The 27,873-nt window shown below is 36.8% G+C and overlaps 1 protein-coding gene and 1 non-coding gene across 5 annotated transcripts in view; one reads left to right on the top strand and one right to left on the bottom strand.

Annotated features, from left to right (window-relative positions):
* The window catches only part of NCKAP1 (NCK associated protein 1), a 118,227-nt gene extending 92,299 nt beyond the window's left edge, over positions 1-25,928 (bottom strand). The window contains exons 1-3 of one of the 4 annotated variants that reach the window (XM_074399379.1): positions 25,481-25,928; positions 12,048-12,065; positions 10,893-11,003 (exon numbers count right to left, since the gene is read on the bottom strand). In XM_074399379.1, coding sequence (XP_074255480.1) covers positions 10,893-11,003; positions 12,048-12,065; positions 25,481-25,588 — 237 coding nt within the window. In that variant the 5' untranslated portion in view covers positions 25,589-25,928. The remainder of the gene's footprint in view (positions 1-10,892; positions 11,004-12,047; positions 12,066-25,480) is intronic. The other 3 variants (XM_039469737.2, XM_074399380.1, XM_039469738.2) reach the window with 3 other exon arrangements.
* LOC120364442 (U7 small nuclear RNA) lies at positions 17,655-17,716 on the top strand. The gene has a single exon (XR_005579698.1). It is a non-coding gene; the product is annotated as a U7 small nuclear RNA (small nuclear RNA).
* Positions 25,929-27,873: the final 1,945 nt, after the last annotated feature.

Below are 27,873 nucleotides of genomic sequence, written 5' to 3'. Positions count from 1 at the left end.
GAATGCTCCTCCCCTAGCTAAATTCACTCCCTGTCTTCAAATCTCTGCCCTAATGCCTTCTTTTCAGTAAGGCCTTTCCTGGTCACCTAAGTAAATTAGCATCTGCCAGGCATTAGTCTTATGCATTTACCCTGCTTTGTTCTTCCTAGTATTTACCTGGTATTATATTCTTATTAATTCATTATTTACTTCTATTCAACATAATGTAAGCTCTGTAAGAACAGAGACTTCTGTTTGTTCACTGTGGGAACCTTCTCTTCCAGAACAGAATTTGGCTCATAGAAGACACTCAATAAAGGACTTAAATAAACAAATGAATAATTAGTGTAAAGTGTGATGGAAACATACATATGCAGAACTTAAACTAATTTGGAAAGGTCAGGGAAAGGGCTTCTCTGAATGATGACATCTAAGCACAGACCTGAAAGACAAGTTAGCCTAGTGAAAGAATATGCGAGAGACTATTCCAGATAGTAAAAACTGCATAAACAAAATTCCAGAGGCAAAAGTAAACATGACCATTTGTTCAATGAAAGTATACACACACTTTCTCAAAATACAACACTCCTTTAAAAAAATAAAGCAAGCAAATATATTTTCCTTATGTTCTACATTCTATCCTACACTAGACAATGGGAACTAAAATAGCATACTAGTCTGCATACTCTTGGCCAGGTACCATTAATGTACCTAGTTAAAATATTCTTAGCCAAGATGAGTACTAGGAAGAATAAAGGAAAATAAGTACTCTATAACATGTGTTATTTATTCCATTATACCTTTTACTGTCTTATTTTCAATCTTAGCAAATAATTTTAGATCTGACAAAAGGTAGTACTGAACCTGCCAGGAAGAAACATTAAGAAGATAACATGCTAAAGGTACTTAAAAGGTACACGATTAGCCGGGTGCATCCCAGCACTTTGGGAGGCCAAGGCGGGAGGATCACGAGTTCAAGAGATCAAGACCATCCTGGCCAACATGGTGAAATCCTGTCTCTACTAAAAAAAAAAAAAAATACAAAAAATTAGCTGGGCATGGTGGCGCGTGCCTGTAATCCCAGCTACTCAGGAGGCCGAGGCAGGAGAATTGCTTGAACCCAAGGAGGCGAAGGTTGCAGTGAGCCAAGATTACGCCACTGCACTCCAGCCTGGTGCCTGGCAATAGAGTGAGACTCTGTCTCAAAAAAAAAAAAAAAAGGTACAAGGTTAGAAGTGGCTAAAGGCTCCAAAGAAATGACCAAGGAAACAAAGGTGATTAGGTAGTGATAATGTCCTCTGCTACTATGAAGGGCATCAAAATCACCACTGCACCCAAAGGGACTAACAACTGTTTGAAACCCGAAAAGCTATCACTTAGAAGCAAGATATAACTTCAACTAGTTTGAAGAATATGGAAAAATGCAGACTGCATATACTTGGAGGCTATGCTATGGAACCCCAGTGTAATGCTCATTGTCAGTCTCATTTCCAGAAAAGCACAAAGTCTCTTTGAGTTGAAGAGGTTATGGTGTAGCATGACAAAAATATATAGTATATAAGATGCACAAAAGAATATTCTGAAAGCCCAGGTAATTATATAATAAGGATAAGAAGGAAGATATTTTAAAATAGATGTGTTTTGGGATCATAAGAACCACCCTTGAGAATATGAAAAAAAGCTTAAAAATTCATTCACACACAAATTCTATAAGCAATTTTAAGGGATTCTCAAAGTCATGAAAATTCAATGGAAAAGCACAGGTAAAATCATTACACCGAAGACAAAAACATAACCCATAATGAAAGCTACGCAGTAGGCTTTTACAAAAATTGTCTAGATGGATGTTAGAAGGCAGAGGGTTAGAGGAGAGTAGGCTCCAGGAAAACAAAAAATTATAAAAAGGTCACATGATTATCAGGCCAAATAAATTAAAGGATACTAAAAAAGGCTTATAACTAATTTCAAAAAGTTGTGGTATAACTATGAAACTAAAATAATTTTAAGTGAATGACAGAATTTAGGAAGAGAGACTCCTTTGCACTTTAATGCTAAATATTCTTCAGCATTAAATTTCACTTTAATGCTAAATTATTCATCTTATAGCCCAAAGTGTGACAACAGAATGAAGAAATGCAAACCAAGCACTTAGGCCTTTACTAATTTTAAATTTTTTACAATCAACATATAATACAGTATCAGAACACTGTATAAGTACAGAACCAAAAAAAAGCATAAACAATTTTGACAACACAAAAATAAATGGCTAAATGACCAAGGGTGAGAATATCAGAAAAAGAACTATATTAAAGTCAAAAAAGGAAGTAATCAGTGATTCAAAAATACTAACAAAAAGCTATTAAACACTGGGAAAAGGGCTTGAGTGGGGGAGTAAGGGGAAGAAAACTGAGCAAGCTAAATCTTCATTTTTTGTTGCATAGAAGAGAGATTGTCTAAAGTTGGTAAGTGAAGTTGTAAGGGAATAAGCATATTTGTTATAGTTCTAGCAGTAACCTGTAGAAAATATTAAAAATAGAAGTTCCCTCAGGAATATGACCAGGATAGGAAAAAGTAAACTAGGAGATATTCACTTTTCATCCTAAATTCTTCTGGACTATTCATTACTATGTATTCATGTTCTTTAGGCAAAAATAAAAAATTTAAATCAGTTTAGGCAGGTTACCAGTGCTGATGTAATTCCTTGCCACTATTTGACCTATTTCAATTACTTTCCAAATAATATCAAAGCAAGGCTTACTTGCATCTTCATAGGAGTTGTTTAAGATAGAATTAAAGACTTTTACATATGGAAGAGTCATTAACAAGTCAATACTAATGATACGTTTTTAAAAGACTACTGACATTTCAGTTAATTCTCATCATATCAAAATTCCTTAAATTCTGGCAATGTTTAATTGGTCAGGAACAAATATTCCTTTGAGTTTCGTTATGAATAAATATATATGCCCTAATGGGATCCCATAGATAGGCATATATATTTATTCATAATGGAGTATGTTGTCACAAATTTCAGTTACATTATTGCACAGCAAGATGATCCCTTCTAAACCAAAGTTGTATTTGTTGGCCTACTACATGCCAGTCAACAGGGATTCAAAGATGAGTGCGTGGTCCAGGAAGATGGAGATGTGGGGTACCACAGAGAAAGCAATTGTTTTTTGATTTGTTCTGATTCCCCTGGTGGAGGATGGAGAGGGGAAGGGAGGGCAACAGTAGGAGAGAGTGGACGGCATAAAAATCAATGTTTGGATTAACATGGGCATAAAAATCAATGTTTGGATTAACATGGCATTTATCCCAGCAGGAGACACAGATCTAAAGGGGATAAATTCAAATGGCCTTATAGTGGGGAACCTGGAAAAGCCATAAATAACCAGTTTGATGTTTTTTGCAAGTCAAAAGGGATTGTGAAAGTTCTAGTTTAGATAACCAAGTGGATGGTGACAGTTCAAGGGAGGAAACACAAAAGAGAAAAACACATGTTCCATATTGGATACAAAGTTTCCTGTTTAGCTTGTGGAGCTGTCCAAAGGGGTAGCTAGAATTAAGATCTAGAGCAGCAGTCCCCAACCTTTTTAGCACCAGGGACCAGTTTCATGGAAGACAATTTTTCCATGGACTGGGGTGGAAGGGTAGGGGGTGGTTTGGGGTGACTGAAGCATGTTACATTTACTGTGCACTTTATTTCTATTATCACTTCGTAACATGTAACGAAATAATTACACAACTCACCATAATGTAGAATCTGTGGAAGCCCTGAGCTTGCTTTCCTGCAACTTGATGGTCCCATCTGGGGGTGATGGGAGATAATGACCGATCAGACATTAGATTCTCCTAAAGAGCTCACAACCTAGATCCCTTGCATGCACAGTTCACAGTAGGGTTCACACTCCTATGAGAATCTAATGCCACCGCTAATATGACAGGAGAAAGAACTCAGGCAGTAGTGTGAGTGATGGGGAGTGGCTGTAAATACAGATGAAGCATAGTGTACTCACCTACCACTCACTCACTGCTGGGCAGCCGGGTTCCTAACAGGCCACAGACTGGTATCGGTCTGTGCCCTGGACATTGGGGACCCTGATCTAGAGCACAGAATATAGGAGATTGTATATGTACTTATTTGAAGCCACAGCAGTAAATGCTTTCATTTTTATATATATATATATATGTGTGTGTGTGTGTGTGTGTGTATATATATATATATATATATATATACACACACACACACACACACACACACAATGGGGAGGGGGAATCATTTAGAAATACCGACATTTAAAAGGTACCCAGAAGAAAAGCCAGTTAAGTAGACCAAAAAAAGTCAAACAGGTAAATGTAAGCAACAGCTTCAGCTTCCATTCTTCAAGAGCAATTTGTCGCACATTGTACTACATGCTTTAGGAGACACTGACCTGCTCCTTACTGGCATTATTACCATTTTAGAAACAAGAACAATGATACCTGGCCGGGCGCAGTGGCTCATGCCTGTAATCCCAGCACTTTGGGAGGCTAAGGTGAACAGACCGCCTGAGATCAGGAGCTCAAGACCCGCCTGGTCAGCATGGTGAAACAGTGTCTCTACTAAAAATACAAAATTAGCCTGGCATGGTGGCAGGCACCTGTTAATCCCAGCTACTCGGGAAGCTGAGGCAGGAGAATCACTTGAACCCAGGAGGCGAAGGTTGCAGTGAGCTGAGATCACGCTATTGCACTCCAGCCTGGGCAACAGACAAAAAACAAAAAACAAAAAACGATGATACCTTAAGATGTTAAATAATTTCTGCCCAAAATCATTCAGCTAGTAAGTGGAAGACCAGAAGTCAAATTCTGGTTTACTGAATCCAAAGTCCATCCTCTTAACCAGTATGTTACTACCTTAATAGGAGTCATGACAAAACAAGGAATACTGTCTTAAAGACAAGTTAAGAAGGAGTTAAATATGCCTACCATTTCCTTCTAAGACCTTACTAAAGTACAGTGCATGTGTCAAGGGCCTTCCTACACCTATCCCCAATTCTACCACCCCACCCCTAAAACACATTTATGTTCTTAGGAACTGAGACTCTTGCTCTTTTTCTCGGTTACTTTCAGGAATGCCATTAATGAGATGTATTTGAATAGTTCTACTAAAAAATACAATCTTTTTTTTTTTTTTAGCTAAAATTAACTCAGTAACTTTTTTTAAAGTGTCGATAAGTTCAAGTCCTGACATAAATCTAAGGCGATCTTTGAATACAAGCGAAAACTACCTACGTTGAAGTCTATCAAATAGTTCCATTCATTAATGGGACATTTACTTAGTGCCTCTTCGGTGTCAGGCCCTAGGGATAAGAGAGTTTTAAAAGACTCTAATGCTACACCTCTGAACCAAGTTTACTGCTAATTATCACACCTGGAGTTGCTTAGAGTGACTATAAGCTACTTAAATTAAAACCGTGTTTTACATAACATCTTAATTCTATATTCCTTGGGAGAAGGGATAAATAATATCTGTAACATAAAAGATTCCTCCAACTTAGGAAAATGTAATTTTCAAGTTATTTCAAGAACAGCCTGTGTCCTAGTCTAGAATCCCTAGATCACTCTTGTGGCACTGTACTCGCCAGCAATGTCTCTATTCTTAAGGACTTCAAGATCTAATTCAATATATATAGGATAGTAATTTTTATCATTTTCTCATCAATTTGGAAATCAAACCCAAAATGTTACACTAAAATATGTAACAGGCTAATTCCATAACAAAACTATTGTGCAGGATAATACTTTTACTGTTTTATAAAATACAAACTAGCTTTTAGGTGTAAAGCAATATAGAAAAGAGAAAAAAAAAAAGTTTAAAAAATACTGGAAAAAAATTAGTAAGAAAAGTTTTAACATATACCTGAAGATTTCTTAAATTGCCTTTTAGATTTCCTAAGCAAAACAATTTCTATGTGTTAATAAAATAAGAAAGGAGTTTCTACTATTTCTTCATCCAGGAAAGTAACAGATTCCCCTCCATGTTCTCATAAGAAACCGACAAGAAACAAATTCCATTTGAGTTACACTTTCAAAATAATGAAAGCATTTATATTAGAGATAAATTAAATAATCCTTCAGCTCAGAAATGCTTTGCTTAACCTGAAATTAAATGAGGAACTTGATTAAAATACAAACCTGGACCAGCTGGGCGCGGTGGCTCAAGCCTGTAATCCCAGCACTTTGGGAGGCCACGGCGGGTGGATCATGAGGTCAAGAGATCGAGACCATCCTGGTCAACAGGGTGAAACCCCGTCTCTAATAAAAATACAAAAAATTGACTGGGCATGGTGGCGCGTGCCTGTAATCCCAGCTACTCGGGAAGGCTGAGGCAGGAGAATTGCCTGAACCCAAGAGGTGGAGGTTGCGGTGAGCCGAGATCGCGCCATTGTACTCCAGCCTGGGTAACAAGAGCGAAAAAACTCCGTCTCAAAAAAAAAAAAAAAAATACAAAGCTGGACCAGGTACGGTGGCTCAAGCCTGTAATCCCAGAACTTTGGGAGGCTGAGGCGGGTGGATCACCTGAGGTTAGGAATTCGAGACCAGCCTGGCAAACATGGTGAGAACCCATCTCTACTAAAAATTTAAAAATTGGCCGGCATGTATCTGTAGTCCCAGCTACTCAGGAGGCTGAGGCAGGAGAATCATTTGAACTCAGGAGGCAGAGATTACAGTAAGCTAAGATCATGCCACTGCGCTCCAGCCTAGGTGACAGGGTGAGACTCCATCTCACCAAAAAAACAAAAACAAAACAAAACAAAAAAAAAAAACGAAACAAAAAAAAAACCACACATAACCTGGCACACATTAGAAAACAAGTGGCTGCTATAATTATAAAACTGGTATGGCTTTCATTCATTTTGAATTTCATTTGATCAGCTTGGTTTGAACCATATGAACCACATGGGGGGTATTTAGTTCAACATCATGACCCAAGGGAAAAACCTCATTCCTTGGTCCTAGATTTTCCCTAAATCAGAATTAGAAGTACAAAACTCCCTTACTAAGAAAGTAAAAATGACTCAACAGAGTCCAACATCATCACTGTAGAAGCCATTTTATGCACCAATCCTGCTATCCTTCACCAGTGCCCTCTTGTTGTATATCAAATGACTACATGCTCAAGGATTCTAAAGGGATTAAAAAGTATGGAGGTGAGGGCAGTTACTGAAAAAAAAAAAATACACACACACACACACACACAAACCAAAAATCAACAATTTTTTGGCTGCAAGATAAGAATAGACTTTTCGCAAGAATCCAGTTTAGAAACTTAAAAAAATATATATTTTGAGGCTGGGTGTGATGGCTCAAGCCTGTAATCCCAGCATTTTAGGAAGCCAATGCAGGAGGATTGCTTGAGCCCAGAAGTTTGAGACCAGCCTGAGCCACACAGCAAGACCCCATGTCTACAAAATACACAAAAATTTAGCCAGGTATGGCAGATGTGCCCCTGTAGTCCCAACTACTTGAGAGGCTGAGGCAGGAGGATTGCTTGAGACCAGGAGGTGGAGTTTGCAATGAGCTGAGATTGCTCCACTGCACTCCAGCCTGAGCAATAAAGCAGGACTGTGGCTCAAAAAAACAAAAATTATTGCATTTTCACCAGAAATCTGTTTTTATGAGTACCTTTTCTGAAATTGGGGACAAATATCACTTGTAAGACATGAATCAGAGTAGAAATATTACTAACCTAGATCCCTGAGAAAAAGTAAGCATGTCCAGTTTCACATATTTACATAATGATCCAAAGAACAAGAATAAAAAAAAAACAAAAAAACAACTATGATATCAAGACGACTTCCACACTGCACTGGCCAGAAATCTGCAACCTCTTAAGAATCTCAGATGCTACTATCTTTTCCAGTCTTTAAGTGTCATCAACTAATTTAATAAGTTATAAAAACAAAAAACAAAAAACAAAAAAAACTGAAACCTCAATTCTCAGGTCCTGACCCAAGCTGGCTAGGAAGTTCTAGCCAAAATTTTAGGAGACCCAGATCAAAACTGAGCTTACAAGACATTATATATACTCAATACATAGTACTTCAGCAGGTTAAAAAAAAAAAACAATAGAGTAGCATTACAAAGAATAGTTGTAAAGGCAACATGACAAAACCCAGGCTTTGCAAACAAAACAAAGTAAATGCTACAAGTAAGTCAAAACATTCAACAACACTGTACAATCAATTTTATAGGTTTAGCACAGAATTACCACACGACCCAGCAATTCTTTTCATAGGTTTATAAAGCCAAGAGAAATAAAAACATATCCATAAAAAACATTGACATAAATGTTTATAGCAACATGATTCATAATAGGCAAAAAAGTAGAAACAATCCAAACATCCATCAACTCATGAATGAATAAATAAAATGTGGTATATCAGACAATGGAATATTATTTGTCAATGAAAAGAAATGAAGGTTGGGCACAGCAGCTCACAGCTGTAATCTCAGAGCTTTGGGAGGTCAAAGTGGGAGGACTGCTTAAGACAAGGAGTTTGAGATCTACCTAGGCAATATAGCTAGACCATGTCTGGATTAAAAAAATTTAATTTTTTTTAAAAAACAGCTGAGCATGGTGGTGTGCACCTATGGTCCTAGCTACTCAGGAGGCTAAGGTGGGAAGATCCTTTCAGTCTAGGAGTTTGGTATTACAGTGAGCTATGATGGCACCATTGCATTCCACCCTGGGCGAGAGTGAAACCCCGTCTCTTAAAACAAAGTACTGATACATGCTACAGCTTGGATAAACCTTGAAAAAACTATGTTAAATGACTGAAACCAGTCACAGAAGATCACATATTACATTATTCCTGATGAAATCTTCAGAATAGGCAGAGAGTTGGACAGAAAACGCTACAATAGAGGTTGCCTAGGGCAGGAGTGTTAGTGGGAAATCAGGAACGACCACTAATGGACATGAAGTTTCTTTTTGCAGTGAGGAAAATGTTCTAAAATTAATTGTGATATTGGATGCACAACTCTGTGAATGTACTAAAAAACACTGAATTGTATATTTTGAATGGGTGAGTTATATGGTATGTGAATTAGATCTCAATAAAACTGTTATTAAAAATATCAATTTTGTGCTTCAAAAGTTAGAAAGAGAAGTAAAACTACTAAAAAACAAAAAACAGCAGCATGATAATAAATAGTTTGCCCTGCATTTCAAGAACAGTAGATTCTTAATTGGTCTTTTAACTGACAATTTTACTATTATTTCACCAGATATTTCTAATTTTCTAAGGAAAGATCTAAGGAACAATGCATATTCTCACATGTAAGTTTACACACAAACACATATGTAAACTAAGTTTCAAAGACTCTCTGAAGAGCTCATGTCAGAAATTTTATGAGCTGTAAGAAAAAGTATATATAAAATTAATAAAAGATTTTCATAACAAAATCTCTCTCTTTTAGAGTATACAATCTCTCAGATGAGCTAGGCAATTAATGTTAGTAACTAAAAAAGAGTTCTCCACATGAATAGTGTCAAGAATTACAAGTTTTGAATCACCTATTTTGTAATCAGGAACTAATTATAATGCCTTAATATACTGATATAATTATAAAACAATCTTTCTGGCTGGGCACAGCAGTTCAAGCCTGTAAGCTCGGCACTTTAAGACGTTAAGCCAGGAGGATCCCTTGAGCCCAGGAGTTCAAGACCAGCCTGGACAACATAGTGAGATCTCATCTCTAGAAAAACAAATTATCTTATATAAAACCAAGACCTCTACTAACCTGTACTCCCAAAAAACAGATTTGTTTTTAAAAAAAAAGCCTTAAAAACCACTGCATCTGACTTATTCTGTTAGTTCTTACTAGCATTTTCTTTCTACATGGAAGTGCTTTTAAGTAAAAGTAATATCAACAGGCTAAATACGAATCTGCAATAAACATATATGATTTGAGAAAACAAAGATGGCAATATATTTTTTTATTTTTAGACTAGTCAAGTGTAGCAGTAAGAAGGGGCAAAGAATAGAACAAGGAGCTGGATCTCTAATTGACGGGGAACAATCAATTGAGATAACTCACTATTTTCAGACCAGCTGACAATATATCTTTTCAACAGAGCTTCTCAAAATTAAGGAGATCATATGTGAGAGGAAATTTCTAAACTAAATTTGCATGTAAAGCAAAAGGCAGCAAAGATTATAACAAGAAAATATCAGAGAAAAAAGCCAAAAGAGAAGACAGGCAGAAAGATGCTGAGTCAAAATTTATATGATAATGCCACACCAAGGTGAAAAATAACTCTAATTTTCCAAAAGTAGTTATTCATAGAAATTATTATAGACTCTGAAAATGACCATACTTCAGTATACTAAGAAAAAACTTTCCCACATGCAAAGTAATATGGGGATAATAAAGACTTGAACATAATCACTTTCTTGTATTATTTAATCTTTAGAAATCATTGTCAATTACCTATATATAGATATATACACTAGAAAAACAAATACATTTTAAAATTAAATACAGCTAATTACTAAAAGCAACAGAAGTTCTATGAAGACATTTACTAATGTCAACAGAAAGTTTATAAGAAACAAAAACATCCCAAGTATATTTGGAATATATACATATCTATTACCTTACTTGTGTTGCAATTTAAAAGGCAATAAATATATAGGAATCTAAGATCTTATCTTTTCTGTAATAAAATGGCAATGTAGCTAAGAGTTATTTTTTTCTGATCTCAGACATAAGAATATTGTCTCAAAACCCTTAAGGTATAGAATCTGTATATAAAAATATTTAAAAAATAGGTAAATAAGAGCTACTATAAGCACTGTGTTGACCACTGTTTCCCTCAAAGATGGCTAAAATCAAGTAACAGAAAAATTTAGAGGACTTACATTGTTGTTGCGGGTTTCTACAGCAGGGAATTTTCTGACTATGAATTTCACAGCAGATTCCAGGTTTTTGTCGATAAGGTAGGATGGTTTTGCCTTGGGGTCTCCACATGCCTATAAAACAACAGCAATAAAAAAAAAAGTGAAATGCACCCTTCTTCTAAAATCAAAAATAGCAAATCTGCAATTAGAAATTAAAGAGATATTTATTGTTTTTGGTGAGCAGGTGATAAAATGAATAGGCAAAGTGCAGGGATTGTCACAGCTGAAATATGCAATGGGAGACAGTACAGAGATGTTCTTCTACTGAAAAAAATGCATGGAAAGTTTCAAAGCAGTTAGCGCAGAACAGCAGTGAAGAAAAAAGCTCAAACCTAAAAAAAAGAAAAAAAAAATCTTGATTTGAGGTAGGATTGTATTCATCTGAAGCTAATAAAATATTACAAAATTAAATATTCAGTAGAGTACTAGACATGTTTCTTTCTAAGTGTTATAAAATAAAAGCTTATGTTTAAATGTCTTTTCCAGAATGTTTTCCTCATTCACTTTAAACATTTTAATACAAGAGCCCTAGTTCAAAAGAACTGGAAGCTGCTAAAATTGTCTTTATGGTGCTAAGGTATGTTGCCTGATCCTCTGAACACCTGAGTTACAACACTGTTTTCCATCATACCAGCAGCACTTCAAACAATGAATCTACATCTGTTCTATATATCATAAGCACAGAACAAATGGAAATGTTTACATTTTGACCATATCAGCAATACAGCATTCTCTGCAGTAAACTGTAGAGCACTATACAAATGTAAGGTATTATTTTTAGAAAGAACATTCTACCTGAACTATTAGCAATACAGAACATAATCTTGAATACTGTTCCTATTTCATTATGTGACATTTAATTAACTGCTTGCTAGTGAGATGTTATTCCTTAGGGAATTCCTAAAATTATAACATTTCTATTTAGCTTCTTTTTATTGCATTCCTTTGAAAAGTTTTATCTGTCTGCCATGTGTGAGAAAATACGCTATTGCAATTTTATATTTTTCCATTGTTTACTATGGCTATGTTGTGGATTGCAGAAAGAGAAGTTATGAAACATGAAACTGATCTGAAAGCGGGCAAGCGGGCAGAGGGAAGGTGAAAAGCTTTGCAAACCTTCCAAACTTGTCCTTGCTGGGGAAGCATTGTAATAAAAAGAGAGAAAATTACGTGTAAACAATGATTGTCAAACTATGATATACGTTTCAGAAGAAAACTTATGCACTGCAGACTATGAATAACAGAACAAGATTAGAATTATATGGTGCTACAATTTTAAAGGTATTCTAAGTAGCGAGTTTTAGTATAAAATAAATTTATAGAGTATATACTATTCATATATATTTAAATACTACTGTGTAAGTGTACAATCAGGTCAGTTTCTTGGTGCTCTTTCTAAACCAACTTAAAATCATACTAGAAAAAGGAAAATAAAGACTACATGCAGCTATAAAAACAGGAGCAAAACCATCAGTGAAATTTTACATACCTTAAAAAGAAACGGTAGCCAAGAATAAAAATAAATCGTTATTGGATGACTTTTGTATTTCAGCTCAAATTGCAACTATTTTTCAAACATGACCTAACTTCCTACCATGCCAAAGTAGAAAAATCAATGTTAAAACATTCCTACATTTTCCAAATGGAAATAGGAATGCGGTAAGAAATCTCTTCTCAAATATCATTAAATAAAACAAAATCTTAAGAAATTTAGAACTTCATCATCTTTAACCAGATTGACACAACTACTATGTAAATTCCATTTCAACATCATAAATATTAAAACATACCCAACTTTCCCTCTGCGTAGACTATCATTTCTTTAAAATATTCTTTTAACCTTCCAATTTACACTCTCCCCCCAAATATTACATAACAGCTAGGAATAATCATGTAACTAAAAATCTGCCCAAACACAAATAGCTATAGATTAGCATTGCTTTACATCAATTGCATAATGAAAAATCAAGTATCATAAACATGATTGAGGTAGTGCAGAATCCCAAAGTGATTCCAAATTATGTTCAGTTTTCTCATATGTATTTTCATATTCTAACTATAGAAAAATTTAGCTATCCATTCTAAGAGTCTCTATTAGAAACTATCACATATAATGAAAATGATATCACCATATCCATTTCCCACAATCACAAATTTTACTGTTTAAGAATATAAACATGTATATAACTTCTTTGTTTGATAATCAAAGAAGTGTGTGTGTGCATGTGCGTATGTATACACATATGTACATACATAAACGAGCAGCTCTTCCTTCTTAAACTGAAAACAAAAAGAACAGAATTTCATTTTGTCCAAGTGCAGTGGCTCATACCTATAATCCCAGAACTGGGGGCCAAAGGGCTTGAGCCCAGGAGTTGTAGACCCACCTGGGCAACAAGAAAGATCCTGTCTCTACAAAAAAATTGTTTTAAATTACAGAAGTAAGCTCAGGGCTTTAAGAGAAGAGGGGAAAAATATATATATATATACACATATATACACACACACGTGTGTGTGTGTGTGTGTGTGTGTGTGTGTGTGTGTGTGTGATGGTATACAACTATACTCCTAGCTACTTGGGAATCTGAGGCAGGAAGATCACTTGAGCGCAGGAGTTCAAGGCTACAGAGCTATAATCACACCACTGTACTGCAGCTTGGGCCACAAAGTGAAGTTCTGTCTTTTATAACGTAAAAAAAAAAAAAAAAAAAAATTAAGGAGTATACAATCTGCTTTCCCTGGAATCAATTTACCTTTTCCACTCTGCTCAGTGGACCTTATCTAACATACGTACTTACTTGGAAGGCAGTATGCCTCAAAGGTTAAAAACTAAGATTCTGGACTAAAACTAAGTTTCAATCTTCACAACTTACTAGTCATGGGACCTTGAATATATTACAAAATATCTCCTAATCTAAATTTCTTCATCTGTAAAGTGGGGAAATTAGTACTTACCTCTCAGGGTTATTATAAGGATTAGAAGAGAGATAAAGAATCCATGTAAAGCATTTAGCAGAATGGTAAGCACATAAGTGCTCCAAAAATGCTAGCTGCTTTTTAATAATAGCTATAATTATGATAATAATTATCCAAGTAAAATCTAATATGAATAGTAATCATAGTAGTAACAGTTTTTGTTATAATATAGAGAACTAGCAAGTTAGTGTTAACTTCCTTATGCAACTATTAAACACAATTCCCTCTCTCAAATATTTCCTTTATTCACTTTAAGCCTAAACATCTAAACATAGCCGAAATATAGACTCAAGTCTCCGTTTGTTGTAACTGTACAGAGTTTAACCTAATAGTTAAGAACCTGAGTTTCAAGACAGGTTGTCCATGTTCAAAATCTTGGCTCCATCACTTAACAACTTTGTACCCATCAGCAAGTGATTTTCCCTATCTGCGCCTCAGTTTCTTCATCTGTTAAATAGATAATAATTACAACCTATGCTAAAAGGTTTTTATGTTCACTGCATGAAAGTATATTTGTAGACTTTACAGGGTATTTGGCATATCAAGAGTGCTCAAAAAATGCCAATAAAAAAATTAGGGGTTAATAAATATAGAAGTACTGGGCTCCATTTTATCTTTTTCTAAAATCTACTTACTTGATTTATTTGCTTAATAAGAGAGAGATTTGCATGGGGTATACTTAGTCAAAAAAGAAGTATATGAAAAAAATAAACTGACATGACTAAAAGTTATCAGCTAGGTAAAACATATCCTGGCAAAGAAACATAACAAATAATTCAGGTAAGAAGGCTGATTGGGATGGTGGCTCTCAACTGTAATCCTGGCACTTTGGGAGGCTGAGGTGGGAGGATCACTTGAGGACAGAAATTAGAGACCAGCCTGGGCAGTATAGCAAGACCTTATCTCTACAAAATAATTTTTTTAAAAACTTAAGGTTTCCTGCTATATTAAAACAGTATAGCAAAATTTCAACTAACCAGAAGTTGTAGTTTATAAAAATTCATCTTCTTCCCCACCCAAACTAAAAAAAAATTTCATTTTGAGGACAAGGAAATCACAACTTGCATTTTTAGAAAACAGCCTGCTGTTGGTACACTTGAAACATGTATCTTCCTATTACATCTACAATATTACACAAAATTAATCCTTAAAGTTATCACCTTTTGAAGTACCAAATTTTTAAAAACTAAATATACTATTATATTTAGTTATCAAAACATTTTAGACTAATATATTTCAGAAAGGCTTATCAAAATGATTTAAAAGATTTAACAAATTACCAATTCAAACATTTGAGCACTCTACCCCTACATAACCCCAAAAATTGAAAGAAAAAAAAAAGGTGAATACAACGTGAAATTATGTCTAAATCCCTGAATTTTATAGCCCTATCAAAAAAAAACTTTTTCAGAGAATTGACTAAAAGACGTATTTCACTACACAAAAAGAAAATTATGCATAAAGTACAGAATTGAAAAACGAAAACAAAAATTCCCCCGAATACTTTGTTTTACTTTATCTTGAGTCCGCATGTTTCCATAAAACATAAAATACTATAATTTCAAATTTCAGAAGTTCTAAAATAAATTTAAATATTTATATACTTAAATTTCCAGTTATCAGAATTGGAACTTTATTCTCCATGAATATTCTAATTACAATTTTTAAAATAAAAAAAGTTAGGACTATTTAGTGTGGCAGATAAAAGTATAGTAATGTTAAAGGATACACTTAAACATAATAATTAAAAACCTTGTCTCTTTATAGTCAAGTGGATAATAGCCTATACGGCCTTACGCAAGTTGCCTAACCTCTGAGCCTCAGTTACCTAATCCATAAATTGAGGATATTATTACTACCTACTGCATAGGGTACACTGTTAAGATATTTAAAAAATAAGATACACATAAACGGCTTATTTCGGTGCCTGGCACATATGTAGTTAACAAATAACTTCTAAATAATACTTTAAATAAAACTTTTCTATATACACGAATATACATAGTGAGTTTTCAATTATGGAAACAAGATTTTCCATAAAAACAATTCTAGGTCAGTATTAATTGTCAATTCAATATCTCTAAGTTCCTTTTCGAAACACAAATCTGATGTTATTACTAAAAATAAAGGACAAGAATGTTTCAAAAAACTATACAGTGTATTATTCGGGACACAAACATCTTTGATTAGAAGCAACAAGCCTAGACTCCATGCCATTTTAAAGTATTACTTTAAAACAAATCTTTCTGCCACTCTACCACAAATCCCCATACTGAGGCCTTTCCTCAAGCTGTTACAGCATAAGATTATATACCACAGCTTAACTTTACATGGTAAATGTTACATATTTTTTTAAGAACTTACCACCATGCCAAAAAAAAAAAAAAAACAAATATAGAATTTTAAAATTCCTGTATCTATTAATAAGAGGTAAGCGACAATCAAGACACAAGAAAACAGACCCCTCAGTAGCTCACACCTGCAATCCCAGCACTTGGGAAGCCCAAGGCAGGAGGATTGCTGGATCCCACAAGTTTGAGACCACCCTGGGCAAAAGCGAGACCCCATCCCTACAAAAAATTTAAAAATTATGGTCCTGGCTACCTGGAAGGCTAAGGTGGAAGGATTGCTCGAGCCAGGGAGGCTGAGTCTACAGTGAACCCTGTAAATACCACTGCAAACTCTTGCCTGGGAAAGAGTGAGACCCTGACTCAAGAAAGTTAAAAAAAAAAAAAAGAGAGAGAGACAGAGAAGAGGAAGAAAACAACAACAAACTAATCAAGATACAAAAGGTATTGGAAGTAAGAACATTTACTGTGCAACTATTGTGTGCAAAACACCTGTGTTTTGAAATTATCTAAACTATCACTCAACAGAGAGGAAGGGAGCTTCTGAAAAATTAAGTAACTTGATCAAGATTTCACAACTGACAGGACCCACAGAGAAATTCATACCTGATTCCAAAACACTAGAAAAGCTTATCTAAAAACTTATGTGCCCTCCCAAAAATAATGTTTACAATCATGCTCCACTTTTTCAAAACCTCAGCTGCTTAAAACCTCAGGAAGCAGTTGCTATCAAGGTAAAAACCTGATCAGTTCAATCTATTTTATATTTTTGAGACAGCGTCTCACTACATTGCCCAGACTGGACTTGAACTTCTGGTCTTAAGAGGTTCCTCCTGCCTCAGCCTCTTAAGTATCTGGAATTACAAGCATGCACTACTACTGTGCCTAGCTTCAGTTTTATTTTTTAATTCCTAGTCTAACTCAAGAATAAAACATATTCCTTTGCCAAAAAATGGAAGAACAACATAACTTATTTTCTAGTACAATAACTGAAAAAAATGCCAAAATATGAAGAACAAAATGATTTTCCAGTATAATGAATAAATTGAAAAAATATGAACAAATCTCAGGAGTCAGAGTGAGAATGATATTTGTGAGAGCACAGAAACCAGCCCCATCTGAATAATGTCACGGATGAGGAGAAAAAAAAAACGCGGCCAATTTATACTAGAAAAAGGAATTTAACTTTGACTTAATAACCAAGAAACACCACACATTTTGCAAAATTGAGGAATAAAGGGACAAAGATTCTTCCCTGAGTTTTTAACAATTTGAAATTAATACCTAGAGGAAGAACAGACATTACCTGAAATTATGGAATGTAAAAGTAATACACACCTGTCATTATTTTATGTTCCAATTGTTTAAATAATGAAAATGTTACAGTATGAAAACTGTCCAGTGTTACAGCTCTTTTAGAATTTGTCTAGCAGGCTTTCCGGTTTTTGCTGGAAAGCCCCTTGAAAAAAAACAGAAGAAAAAGAAAAGAAAATTGTCCATCAATAATGAAAAACCTATCAAGAGCAAAATGAGACTCAAATTAATCACTAGTTAGTTTTCCAATTATTTTTTTCCTCCTGTGTTATCACGTATATTTTGGCCAACTGACCTGCTTTAAGTTATCACTTTTCTTCTATCTTGGGTAGGTAAAAAGAAAAGAAAGCTGCTTCTGGATTCCCTAAAAAAGAAAGCAATCTACTGCTAACAACTTGGATTAAGAGGCTTGAAAGAAAGTATACTGAAATTACTGGAAATGCTTTCAAATTAATGTGTATCAATAACTACCTCTTAATTGGAGCCAATAACAAAAATACAGAAATCACAGTTACTGTCCTTTAGACAAGTTTGAGAAAGTCATGAACTTGAAAAACTTCAACCCATTATACACTTCAAAATTCTTTATTAAAATTATCGATTCAAAAAAATAATAATTTACTGATTCAAATGAGTTATTACTAGTCAATTTACAAGAAAATATATTACTCTTGCCTTTAAACAGTTTTCAGCTTCCAAAATTCAGGATCACTATATTGCCTCAGTTTATAAAGCAAAGGTGCTACTACAATTTTTTTTGTTTGTTTGTTTGTTTTTTTTGAGACGGAGTTTCGCTCTTGTTACCCAGGCTGGAATGCAATGGCGCGATCTCGTTTCACCACAACCTCCGCTTCCTGGGTTCAGGCAATTCTCCTGCCTCAACCTCCTGCGTAGCTGGGATTACAGACACACGCCGCCATGCCAGCTAATTTTTTGTATTTTTAGTAGAGACGGGGTTTCACCATGTTGACCAGGATGGTCTTGATCTCTTGACCTTGTGATCCACCCGCCTCGGCCTCCCAAAGTGCTGGGATTACAGGTTTGAGCCACCACGCCCGGCCTACAATTTTTTTAAGTATATATACTGTCACACTTTTGCTGTTAAAAAGAAATTATTACTTAATGGACTACTGTGGAACCCATACTTCTGAAATACAAATAATTATTTTGTCTCAGCATTAAGTAGATATCAAACTGTATCAAGCAGTAAAATAGAAGAGTCAGGAATGTCTCCTAAAAGGTAATCTTGAGCTTAATTTAATATGTGGTGTGGGGGAAATGAACATTTATTAAGTGTTCACTACGTTCTAAGCCCCAAAAATAGAACCAGTTATAATAGCTACCTTTATTCAGTTCTTACCCTTGTTACAAAGCACTGTACTAATACTGCCTATGAATTAACTCATTTAATTCTCCTATTAACCTATGAGGTTAATGAAAGTGTATTCCAAAAACATGAGAACTGGAATATCTATTTAAGATTACAAGAGTTAGAATCAGACTAGCATGGCTTGGAAAGCCAAAAAATACAGCTTGAAGCGTAACAGAAGCTGAAAGCAAATAAGTACCATGGATCTGGTTTTGCTAGTAGAGAGCCAATGTGCAGCCTTCCAGAAATTTAGGTATAACCCAGACAACTAAATTAAATCACTACAGTTAATAATTAGCAGGAAAAGAAATTAGAGGTATTTAAAAACTTACATTTCATTTATTTCAGTAATTAACATTGGAACTATTTCAGGGATTTTTTTTTTCTGTTTAACTAAGTTTGGGTCAGGGTCCAGATGTATGAAATTTGTAAAAACCTTCCAAGATGATTCTATTACGTATCCCTGATGATTCTATTATGAACCACTAATCTCCTCACTTTACAAATAAACTACAGCCCAGAAAGGTTAAATAATTTGTTCAAACTAAAAAAAGTTATCAGAGCTTTATTTAGAATCTAGTTCTCTCAACTCACAGAATATTATGCAAGTATGAAAAATGTTTAGAAAGTAAATGCAAGAAGAGCATTATTATTTTATACTCTTAGACACAGTCATGCATTGCTTAATGTCATTAGACAATTTCATTGTTGTGTGAACATCAGAGTTTACTTACATAAATCTGGATAGCATAGCCTACTATACACATAGGGTACATGGTATATAGCCTATTGCTCTCACTCTACAAACCTGTACAATGAGAATACTGTAGGCAATTGTAACATAATGGTATGTATTTCTGTATCTAAATGTATCTACACACAGCAAAAATACAGTAAGAATACAGTATTACCATATGAGACTACTGTGTATATGCAGTCCATCATTTAGGTGTTATGTGATATATTATGCAGCATGACTGTATTTTGTTATTTTTATACAGAAGTTCCTCAATTTAATGATGGGGTTACATTCCAATAAACCTATCTTTAATTAAAAATATCATAAGTCAGCCAAGTGTGGTAGCTCATGCCTGTAATACCGGTACTTTGGGAGGCTGAAGTGGGTGGATAGCTTGACCCCAGGAGTTAGAGACCAGCCTGAGCAACATGATGAAAACCCAACTCTACCAAAAAAAATACAAAGATTAGCCAGGCATGGTGGCACACGCCTGTAGTCCCAGCTACTGAGAAGGCTGAGGTGGGAGGATTGCCTGAGCCAGGAGGCAGAGGTTGCAGTGAGCCAAGATCTTGCCACTGTACTCTAGCTTGTATGACAGAACTAGAACCTGTCTCTAAAAAAAGAAGAAGAAAACGCACATAACACACCTAACCTACCTCGTATTTTAGCCTAGCCTATCTTAAACACGTCCATTAGACTACAGTTGAGTAAATCATCTGGTAATACAGTACACTGCAGAGTATCAGATCACAAGAAAGTATCATATCACTTACTACTGCATGCCATAGCTTTTGTGCCAACATGAAGTCAACAAACTGTTAAGCCAAATCATCATACGCTGGGGACCGTCTGTATATATTCTACTGAATAAAAACTCTGGAATCTGAAACAGGAACTAGCTACTCTCTGTCAATGCCTGCCTGACGTTTCTATTCATACTTCAAAACCAAGTATAGATGTCACTCTCCTTCTCTTTACCATCTCTCCCAGATTGCAATCTTTCATTCCCTTCTCAAGACTCCACAATCCTACTTACACAATGCATTTTAGTTAATCTATACATCTCTCTCCCCAATAAGATACTAATTTCTTGGCACTAGAGACTTCATCTTAATTTACCTCTTAATGCCAGGGAATACATTCAATAAATGAAGAGTAAATGAATAAATCAAAAGGGAAAACCTCAGTATTTGAGACTAACTGAAAGAATAGTTCGTATGATGGCTTATAAAAGTTTTAAAGATGCAATTTTATAATAAAAAAAGAAAAAAGAAAAAAAGATGCAATTTTATTACTATCACATATCTAAAATAATCAACTATGCAATAACAAAGTATTTTCCAGCATAGGTTCTTCTATTTAAAACAAGAGAATCATTTGAAACCCTACTTACAAATTAACAATTCAATAGTGTATAAAGTTATAAAGATGGGCAGACAGTGAATATTTGAAATCACTCACTTATGTTGAGTTTTTGACAATAAGCATATATTCCTTTGGTAATCATTAAAAAATTTTAAAGTTACTTAACAATTCCATAAAGGAAATAAAAGATGGATTATCATTGCTTCTGAAAAATTAAAAATAATTATTTCTCCTAAGCACCTTTGGAACATGCTTCTGTGTCTGATTGACCAAAAATGAAAATAATGCCCTAAATGGAAACAAATACTGAAATGGAAGACTAAAACGAGTTACGAGTTCCCCTCCCTTTTACCCTGCACTGCTCCCTTCACAAACATCTTTTCTTCCCCCACTAAATAAGCAGATACCAGCTAAAGACTTTCAATTTTGCAATGCTATTCCTGTTAACCTGTTAAATTTTTACTTAGAAAATAAATTTATCCAAAATCATGAGAAAAGGACAATAGGGAAAAAAAAAGTATTCCTCTAATTTTGTTAAAGAGGTAAAAACCCGCATTTAAACCATCACAATACTCAATTTTTTAAAAGTTTGTAATTAGTTGTATGAGTTTTTTTTCTCCTTTTCTGTCCTTTACAATCAAGGAAATAATTTAACAGACGGAGAAAAACACAAGTATTAACTGAGATCTTTTCAATACAGCGATCAATCTCATGTTGGTAATGGTGTAGTAAAAGAAAAGAGAAGGAAAAAAAGAAAGAGTAAACCCCAAAATTTAACTCAGCAAAATGTATTCTTTGGGCATTTGGTATTTGGCAGCTTTGTTAAGCAGCTAGACAATTTCAGAAAAACAAGTGTTTCCCAAAAAAGATGCTCAGATTCCTAAATACTATTTTCAAATATCCTCTATCTTCAGAAGCAATTCTGTGAAGTAGGTAGGGCAGGCATTATGGTCCCTATAGAAAACTAAACAGAGTTCAGTTACTGTTTAAAATGGGCAATAATTTCTACTCTACTCCTTCACCATAAATTCATAAAGATAGAGCTAGAGGCCGGGCGCCGTGGCTCACGCCTGTAATCTCAGCATTCTGGGAGGCTGAGGCGGGCGGATCACGAAGTCAAGAGATCGAGACCTTCCTGGCCAACATGGTGAAACCTCGTCTTTCCTGAAAAGTACAAAAAACTAGCCGAGCGTGGTGGTGCGTGCCTGTAATCCCAGCTACTCGGAAGATTGAGGCAAGAGAATTGCTTAAAACTGGAAAACGGAAGTTGCAGTGAGCCGGGATCGCACCCACTGCACTCCAGCCTGGCAATAGAGCAAGACTCTGCCTCAAAAAAAAAAAAAAAAAAAAAAGAGCTAGAATAGACTTTAGTGTTCCTTTTACAGTTAATTTTCCCCATTTTACAGATGAGGAAAAGTAAAGCTCAAAAAAGTCAAATTACCTACCCAATGTTAGAGAACTCTCAGTGACTGAAGATTGGAATGCAAGTCTCAACTTCCGGCCCAATGCTCTTAATCCCACCACAAAACCTGCCATGCTAGAACCTTTAAAAATGTTACAAATCTCCACATAATTGAGTGACATTATTAGATCTGGAAAAGGGAAGCCATATATTTAAAATAAAATTTTTAAAAAAGGAATTAAGCAACAAGTAAATTTAAATGTAAAACTACCAATCACCTTCATGTCTTTTCCCTAAAATCTGCTTTTATGGGTTCTTACATCCTTCATCAAACTACAAGTTCCCTAAAATTCCCATAAATTGTAAATATTAAGATCTCAAAAATTTTTGACTAATGAAATTTAAAAAAATTCTTCAAAAAAAATTCTTCCGTAATCATGCTCCAACTCCCCTAATAAGTGTCAAAGCATATTGACAATAGTAAGTTATTTTTCTTAACTATTTTTCATTGTATACATTCACTAAAATATCATTTCCACTGTATACTTCCAATTGAAACAGAGTAATTAGATCCGGTAGACAATCTAATGCACTTGCATTAATGAAAATGTGGTAATTGATTGGCAGACATGTGTTATAAGGTGGAATTTTTTTTTTTTTAGGACTAGGAGAGGTTGAGATTGAAAAGATTATGTGGTTTATAATGCAGTAAGAATGCAGACAGCATGAACCTAATAAACACATGGTGAACAGATCTTACTCAGTTCTTTGGCAAGATATCTGAACAAATGTTTCAGTCCCTAGCCAGCTGGGAAGATATGCCAGATTCACCGACAATTCTATAGAGTGAAAGATCCAAAATCTTATCTGATCCATTTACATGCAAAATTACACAAAGGGAGCAAACCCAAAACTATTATTATTAAAACCAGAGCACACAGGTTTTGAGACAGAGGAGGCAAATCATTCATTCACTTCAACACGGCCTCACTAAAGATGTCTAGCATCAAATAAGGCCCTAAATACTCTAGTATTTCAAAAATTACACTGTCGTTGCCCAGAGAAAACTCACACTCAAGCAAGGTAGGCAATGTATTTCTTAAGAAGCTACAAATATAAGGCGAGTGCTAAAATATAACATTTCAATAAATCAAAATATTTGACATGGATATAATAATGATCACATTCAACTCAGTTTCTAACTTTCACTAGTTCAATAATACAAGAGCCTAAAGCTTCTCAAAACAGGAAGTGATAAAAACAGTGCTTTTGAGAAAAGGCAGTGAACTGGAATTATAAGAGTTCAAATGCCCAGAATTTCATTTAATCTTACTTATGAAGGAGGAATATTAAAGTTTGATTGCATTTATCCTATAAAAATGTTTAATGAATGCTTAGAAAAGGTATTTTGCCCAATTACCCAAATCACTTTTGATGTTACTCTCACTTCCTCTTTTAGAAACCATCATAACCATTTCCTTTAAACCACAATACCACAGGTCTAGTAACTTTTACAATGTTTGTCTTGCTCGTTTTTTTGGACAAAATTCATATAGGAATCAATTTCGAAGTTTTTTAAGCAGCATAATCTCTCCAAACAACTCAGATCAATGCAACCTTTAAGTAATACTACTTAAAACTGAATTATTCCCAACCTGTATAAATTTATAACCAAGGCTCCTTGGTAAATGCAGAGGGGCTGCTTTGTCATGACACTGAGCTCCTGCCACATAAAAAGTAACAAACTGAATAAGCATGCTGCAGTTACTCTCCAGATTGCACTTTAGAGTAAGCAATCCTTTCAATCAGGTGAGCAACCAGATTTTTGTCCTTATCCAAAATGTATCATCATTAAACCAGGACACTCTTTAGAATTACAATGTCTACGTCAAATTGTAAAAGTAAATCAATTTTACACTCAAACTCTTGGATATAAATTTCAAAATATATACATATATTTCTTCAGAAGCCCTCTCAAATGACATGACATTAGACATTATAAACTAAAGGATCTAGAATGTCCAAAAATCTCTTTTTCTCTTTATCGGTTTGTTTAAAACTTACCAACCTTGCCTTAAGAAGAAAGACATTTTGTTGTTTTGCCCCAGGATAATGAGTGTAATATTTGTTCTATCTTTACATGGACTTTTCTAAACTTCCAGTACAGTCTTCCACTCCTTATTGTACTGAGGACATGTAAAAGCCTTTCAATGAGCCTATTAGCTATAGCTGCTCAAATTATCAGACTATGCTATAAATCAGCAGTAATAGCAACATTTTTGCGTTTTGCGGTTTTTATTTTGTAGAGACACCGAACTAAGAAACGGTACTGGAAAATCTAATATGAGGAGGAGCACAGGGGAAAGCATAGAAGGTTGTTTTTCCAGTTCTAGTGACTCAGAGCTTAGAAGTATTTCAGAAAATTGGTTCCACCCTCACTTCCCCCTCCTCTCCACCTTCAAAATGAAATAATCTCAAATCGTCAACGTATTCTCAATGGCTATTTAGCAATCTAAAGCGGCAAAGTGGAGGGGATACGCGATTCAACCAATCAGCCCTTCCCTACCCACATTCCCACACCAAAAAAATTGGAATGTGGGGTATAATCCCTGTTCACTGCTGCCATCTCCGCCGGAATATGGAACACTCAAGTTTTCCTACCCACCTAGAATTTCGCCCACCCACCACCCTCCCTTTCCTATGGGTCCCGTCCTGGGGGCAGGGGCGCCGAGGAGGGGGCAACTCCCGGCTCCCAGCGGCGCCCCCACCCAGTGCTGGGCCCAGCGCCGGATCCGCCGCAGGGAGCCGGGTAATGGCTTCTCTGCCTTGGGCCGGCCGGCGAACCACCAGGAGAGGCGCCCGGGACTCCGTATTAGGCCGCGGTGCATCCAGGCGACCCCAGGTCGGGCCTGGAGCAGCGACGCCGAGATTTCTCACCCGGCGCCGCCCGCCGCCCCCCAACCCCACGGCCTCCCTTGCCCTCCATCCCTCCCGGGCCCGCCCGCCCCCGCCGCGGCCTCCCCGGCCCGTGCGCACCTTCTTAATGTTGTAGAGGCGGGTGAGCATGCCGACGCCCCGGTCGTTGAGGATGGTGAGCTTCTCCGCCAGCTTCTGCTGACTGGGCTGCAGCACTGAGCGCGACATGGTGGTACCGCCGCCGCCGCCGGCCGCCTGGCGCCCGGTCACCGGCCCGCGGCCTCCGCAGCGGCCTCTCGCGGGCCTCCTCCCCTCCCGCCAGCGACCTCCGCCTTAGGAGAGCGCGCCCATGGCCCTCGCGCCCCAATCCCGCGCCGGCGACAGAGCGAGCCGCGACGGACGCCTCGGAGCCCCTTCCCCCGCAGCAGCTCGGGCCCCGGCAGCCTCCTGCCTTCCGCCCGCCGCCCTTCCGCCCCTACCCCCGGCGCTCTCCGCCCCAGCCCCCAACGAGCCGCCTTCCCCGGCTCCTCCACTAGGTGTGGCGGCGGCGGCGGCGGCGGCGGCGTCTCCGGCGGCTGAGAACGAGGCGGCTTCCCGCAGCCCCGGACGGGCGCTCGGTCACCTGATCGGCGGCGCCGGCGCCCCCGCGAGGCCGGATGGGGAACTGCGGCGTGCGGGCCCCGCGCCTGGCCTAGCAGCCGCGGCCGTGGCTCTGCCTGGGCGGGACAGCCCTCTACGCCTGACGCCGGGTGGGAGTCCCAAGCGGGGACCTAGTGGGGTGGCGTTCTGTGCTCTTTCCACCTCGCCCCACGCTCCTCTCCTTCAAGTTCCCAAAAGTTGCCTTTCCGCACCACCCTCCGAAAGAAACCGGCAGAAACTCTGCTGGGAGGCGGGATGTTTTCCAGGCGAGTTTCGCTTGAGAGTGGGCTGGTGGCTCCAAGCGCTTTTTCCTCCCACTGCTTGACAGGCGCTCCCCGCAGAACACAGCAGATGTGCTCCGCGAGGCGGGCATCGCCTCTGCCAGCCTCCCCAGCCCATCCTCAGTCTCCCCGCCTGGAGCCACTTTGTGAGAGAGGAGGTCGGAAGTGAGGGTAACTCCTGTCCCTGAGATAATCACCATCTGGACTTTGTCGGCCAGAAGCACCCATCCGCTGGAGAGGCTAATAGGTCCTGGCCTGTAGAAGGCAAAAAGTAAATGTTTGTTCAATGCATAAAGGAACCGGTCCCATTTTTTTCCAGCATCCACCCTAAATCCCACCTCTTCTTGAAAACATTCTTTGCCACCTCATTTATTTTTTCCTGATCAATTTCTTCTTAGTGACACTCCAAGGTTACTCCCTTGTCAAATGTATTAGACACGATTCCAAAAGTGAACTCATCGAGGACTTATGTAATTGGGGTGAGAAACCAGCCAAGAGGACTCAGGCCTCTGATATTTTTGGCTTTGCCTTCACTCAATATTGTTAATCTTTTGTATGATATTCATTAATTTTAAGTAGTGACAAAATGTCCTGCCACATTCAATAAGACATTCTAAGAGTAATAAGCCATCACTGGATTGATCAAAACACTTTTGAAAAGGAAATTGTAGTGAATAGCTTTAAAATGTTTGTAAAGCTATTATATCTACTATTTGTAAGGAAATCTTCATTTTAATATTCCAACAAGAAAGAGGAGGTGGACTGAATGAATTTAAGGGCCATTAAAAAGAGTCTTGTTCCCACCAAAAAAAGTTATAATCATACCTGCCAGTGTGCCTGAAGTTCTATATACAAAGCTGCAGTACCTTGAATGAATGCTTTGCACCTGAAGAGTCTTAAAAATACAAACACTTCAGAGAGCTCACCTGTCGAGCTAATTATTCGTCATTAACTGGTCAAGGAATTTATCTGGTTACTTCTCAGCCTGATAGTTAACATTTTAATTTAGAGGAGGCAAAGTTTTGGGGCCTGAAATAGTAAGAGCAGACCTGAGAAGGTAAGGCTGCAAGGAGGGGTTTGGAGTAGCCAGATAAGAAAATTTAAAGATGCTGAACATTGGGGGAAATATGTGCTCTTTTAGGGAAACTACTAGTAACTAATTCTAGATGCAGAATTACAGAGTTCTGCCAATAAAAGATTACCTCATTTTCTAGTTTTTAAAAACTGCTGTATAGGGAGAACAAGAAAATGGTACTCTATTATAAATCTGAACACAACTCTTACTCCTCAAGAAAAACTATCATGTTGCCATATGAACCTGAATACTTGTAGTTGCTTATAACTCAGGGAGTACCCAATAGGAGAACACTGTAGATAGTGGTCTCATTATTCAGTATTTATTGTCACTAATTTATAGACATACTATCCCTAGACGATAATGAAATATATCTATTTGAGTAAAAGAGATAAGATGTAGATGAATTACAAATTTGTCTTTCTCTACACTTTGCGTTAAAAAGAATTTGTGATTAAGATCATATGTGTATGTGCATTTTTAAAAACTTTTTAACTTTTTTGTCTCCCTCTGTTGTC

This window comes from Saimiri boliviensis, chromosome 5 (genome assembly GCF_048565385.1).
Source record: "Saimiri boliviensis isolate mSaiBol1 chromosome 5, mSaiBol1.pri, whole genome shotgun sequence".
NCBI classification, from domain to species: domain Eukaryota; kingdom Metazoa; phylum Chordata; class Mammalia; order Primates; family Cebidae; genus Saimiri; species Saimiri boliviensis.
This window is presented reverse-complemented; position numbering and strand designations above follow the sequence as displayed.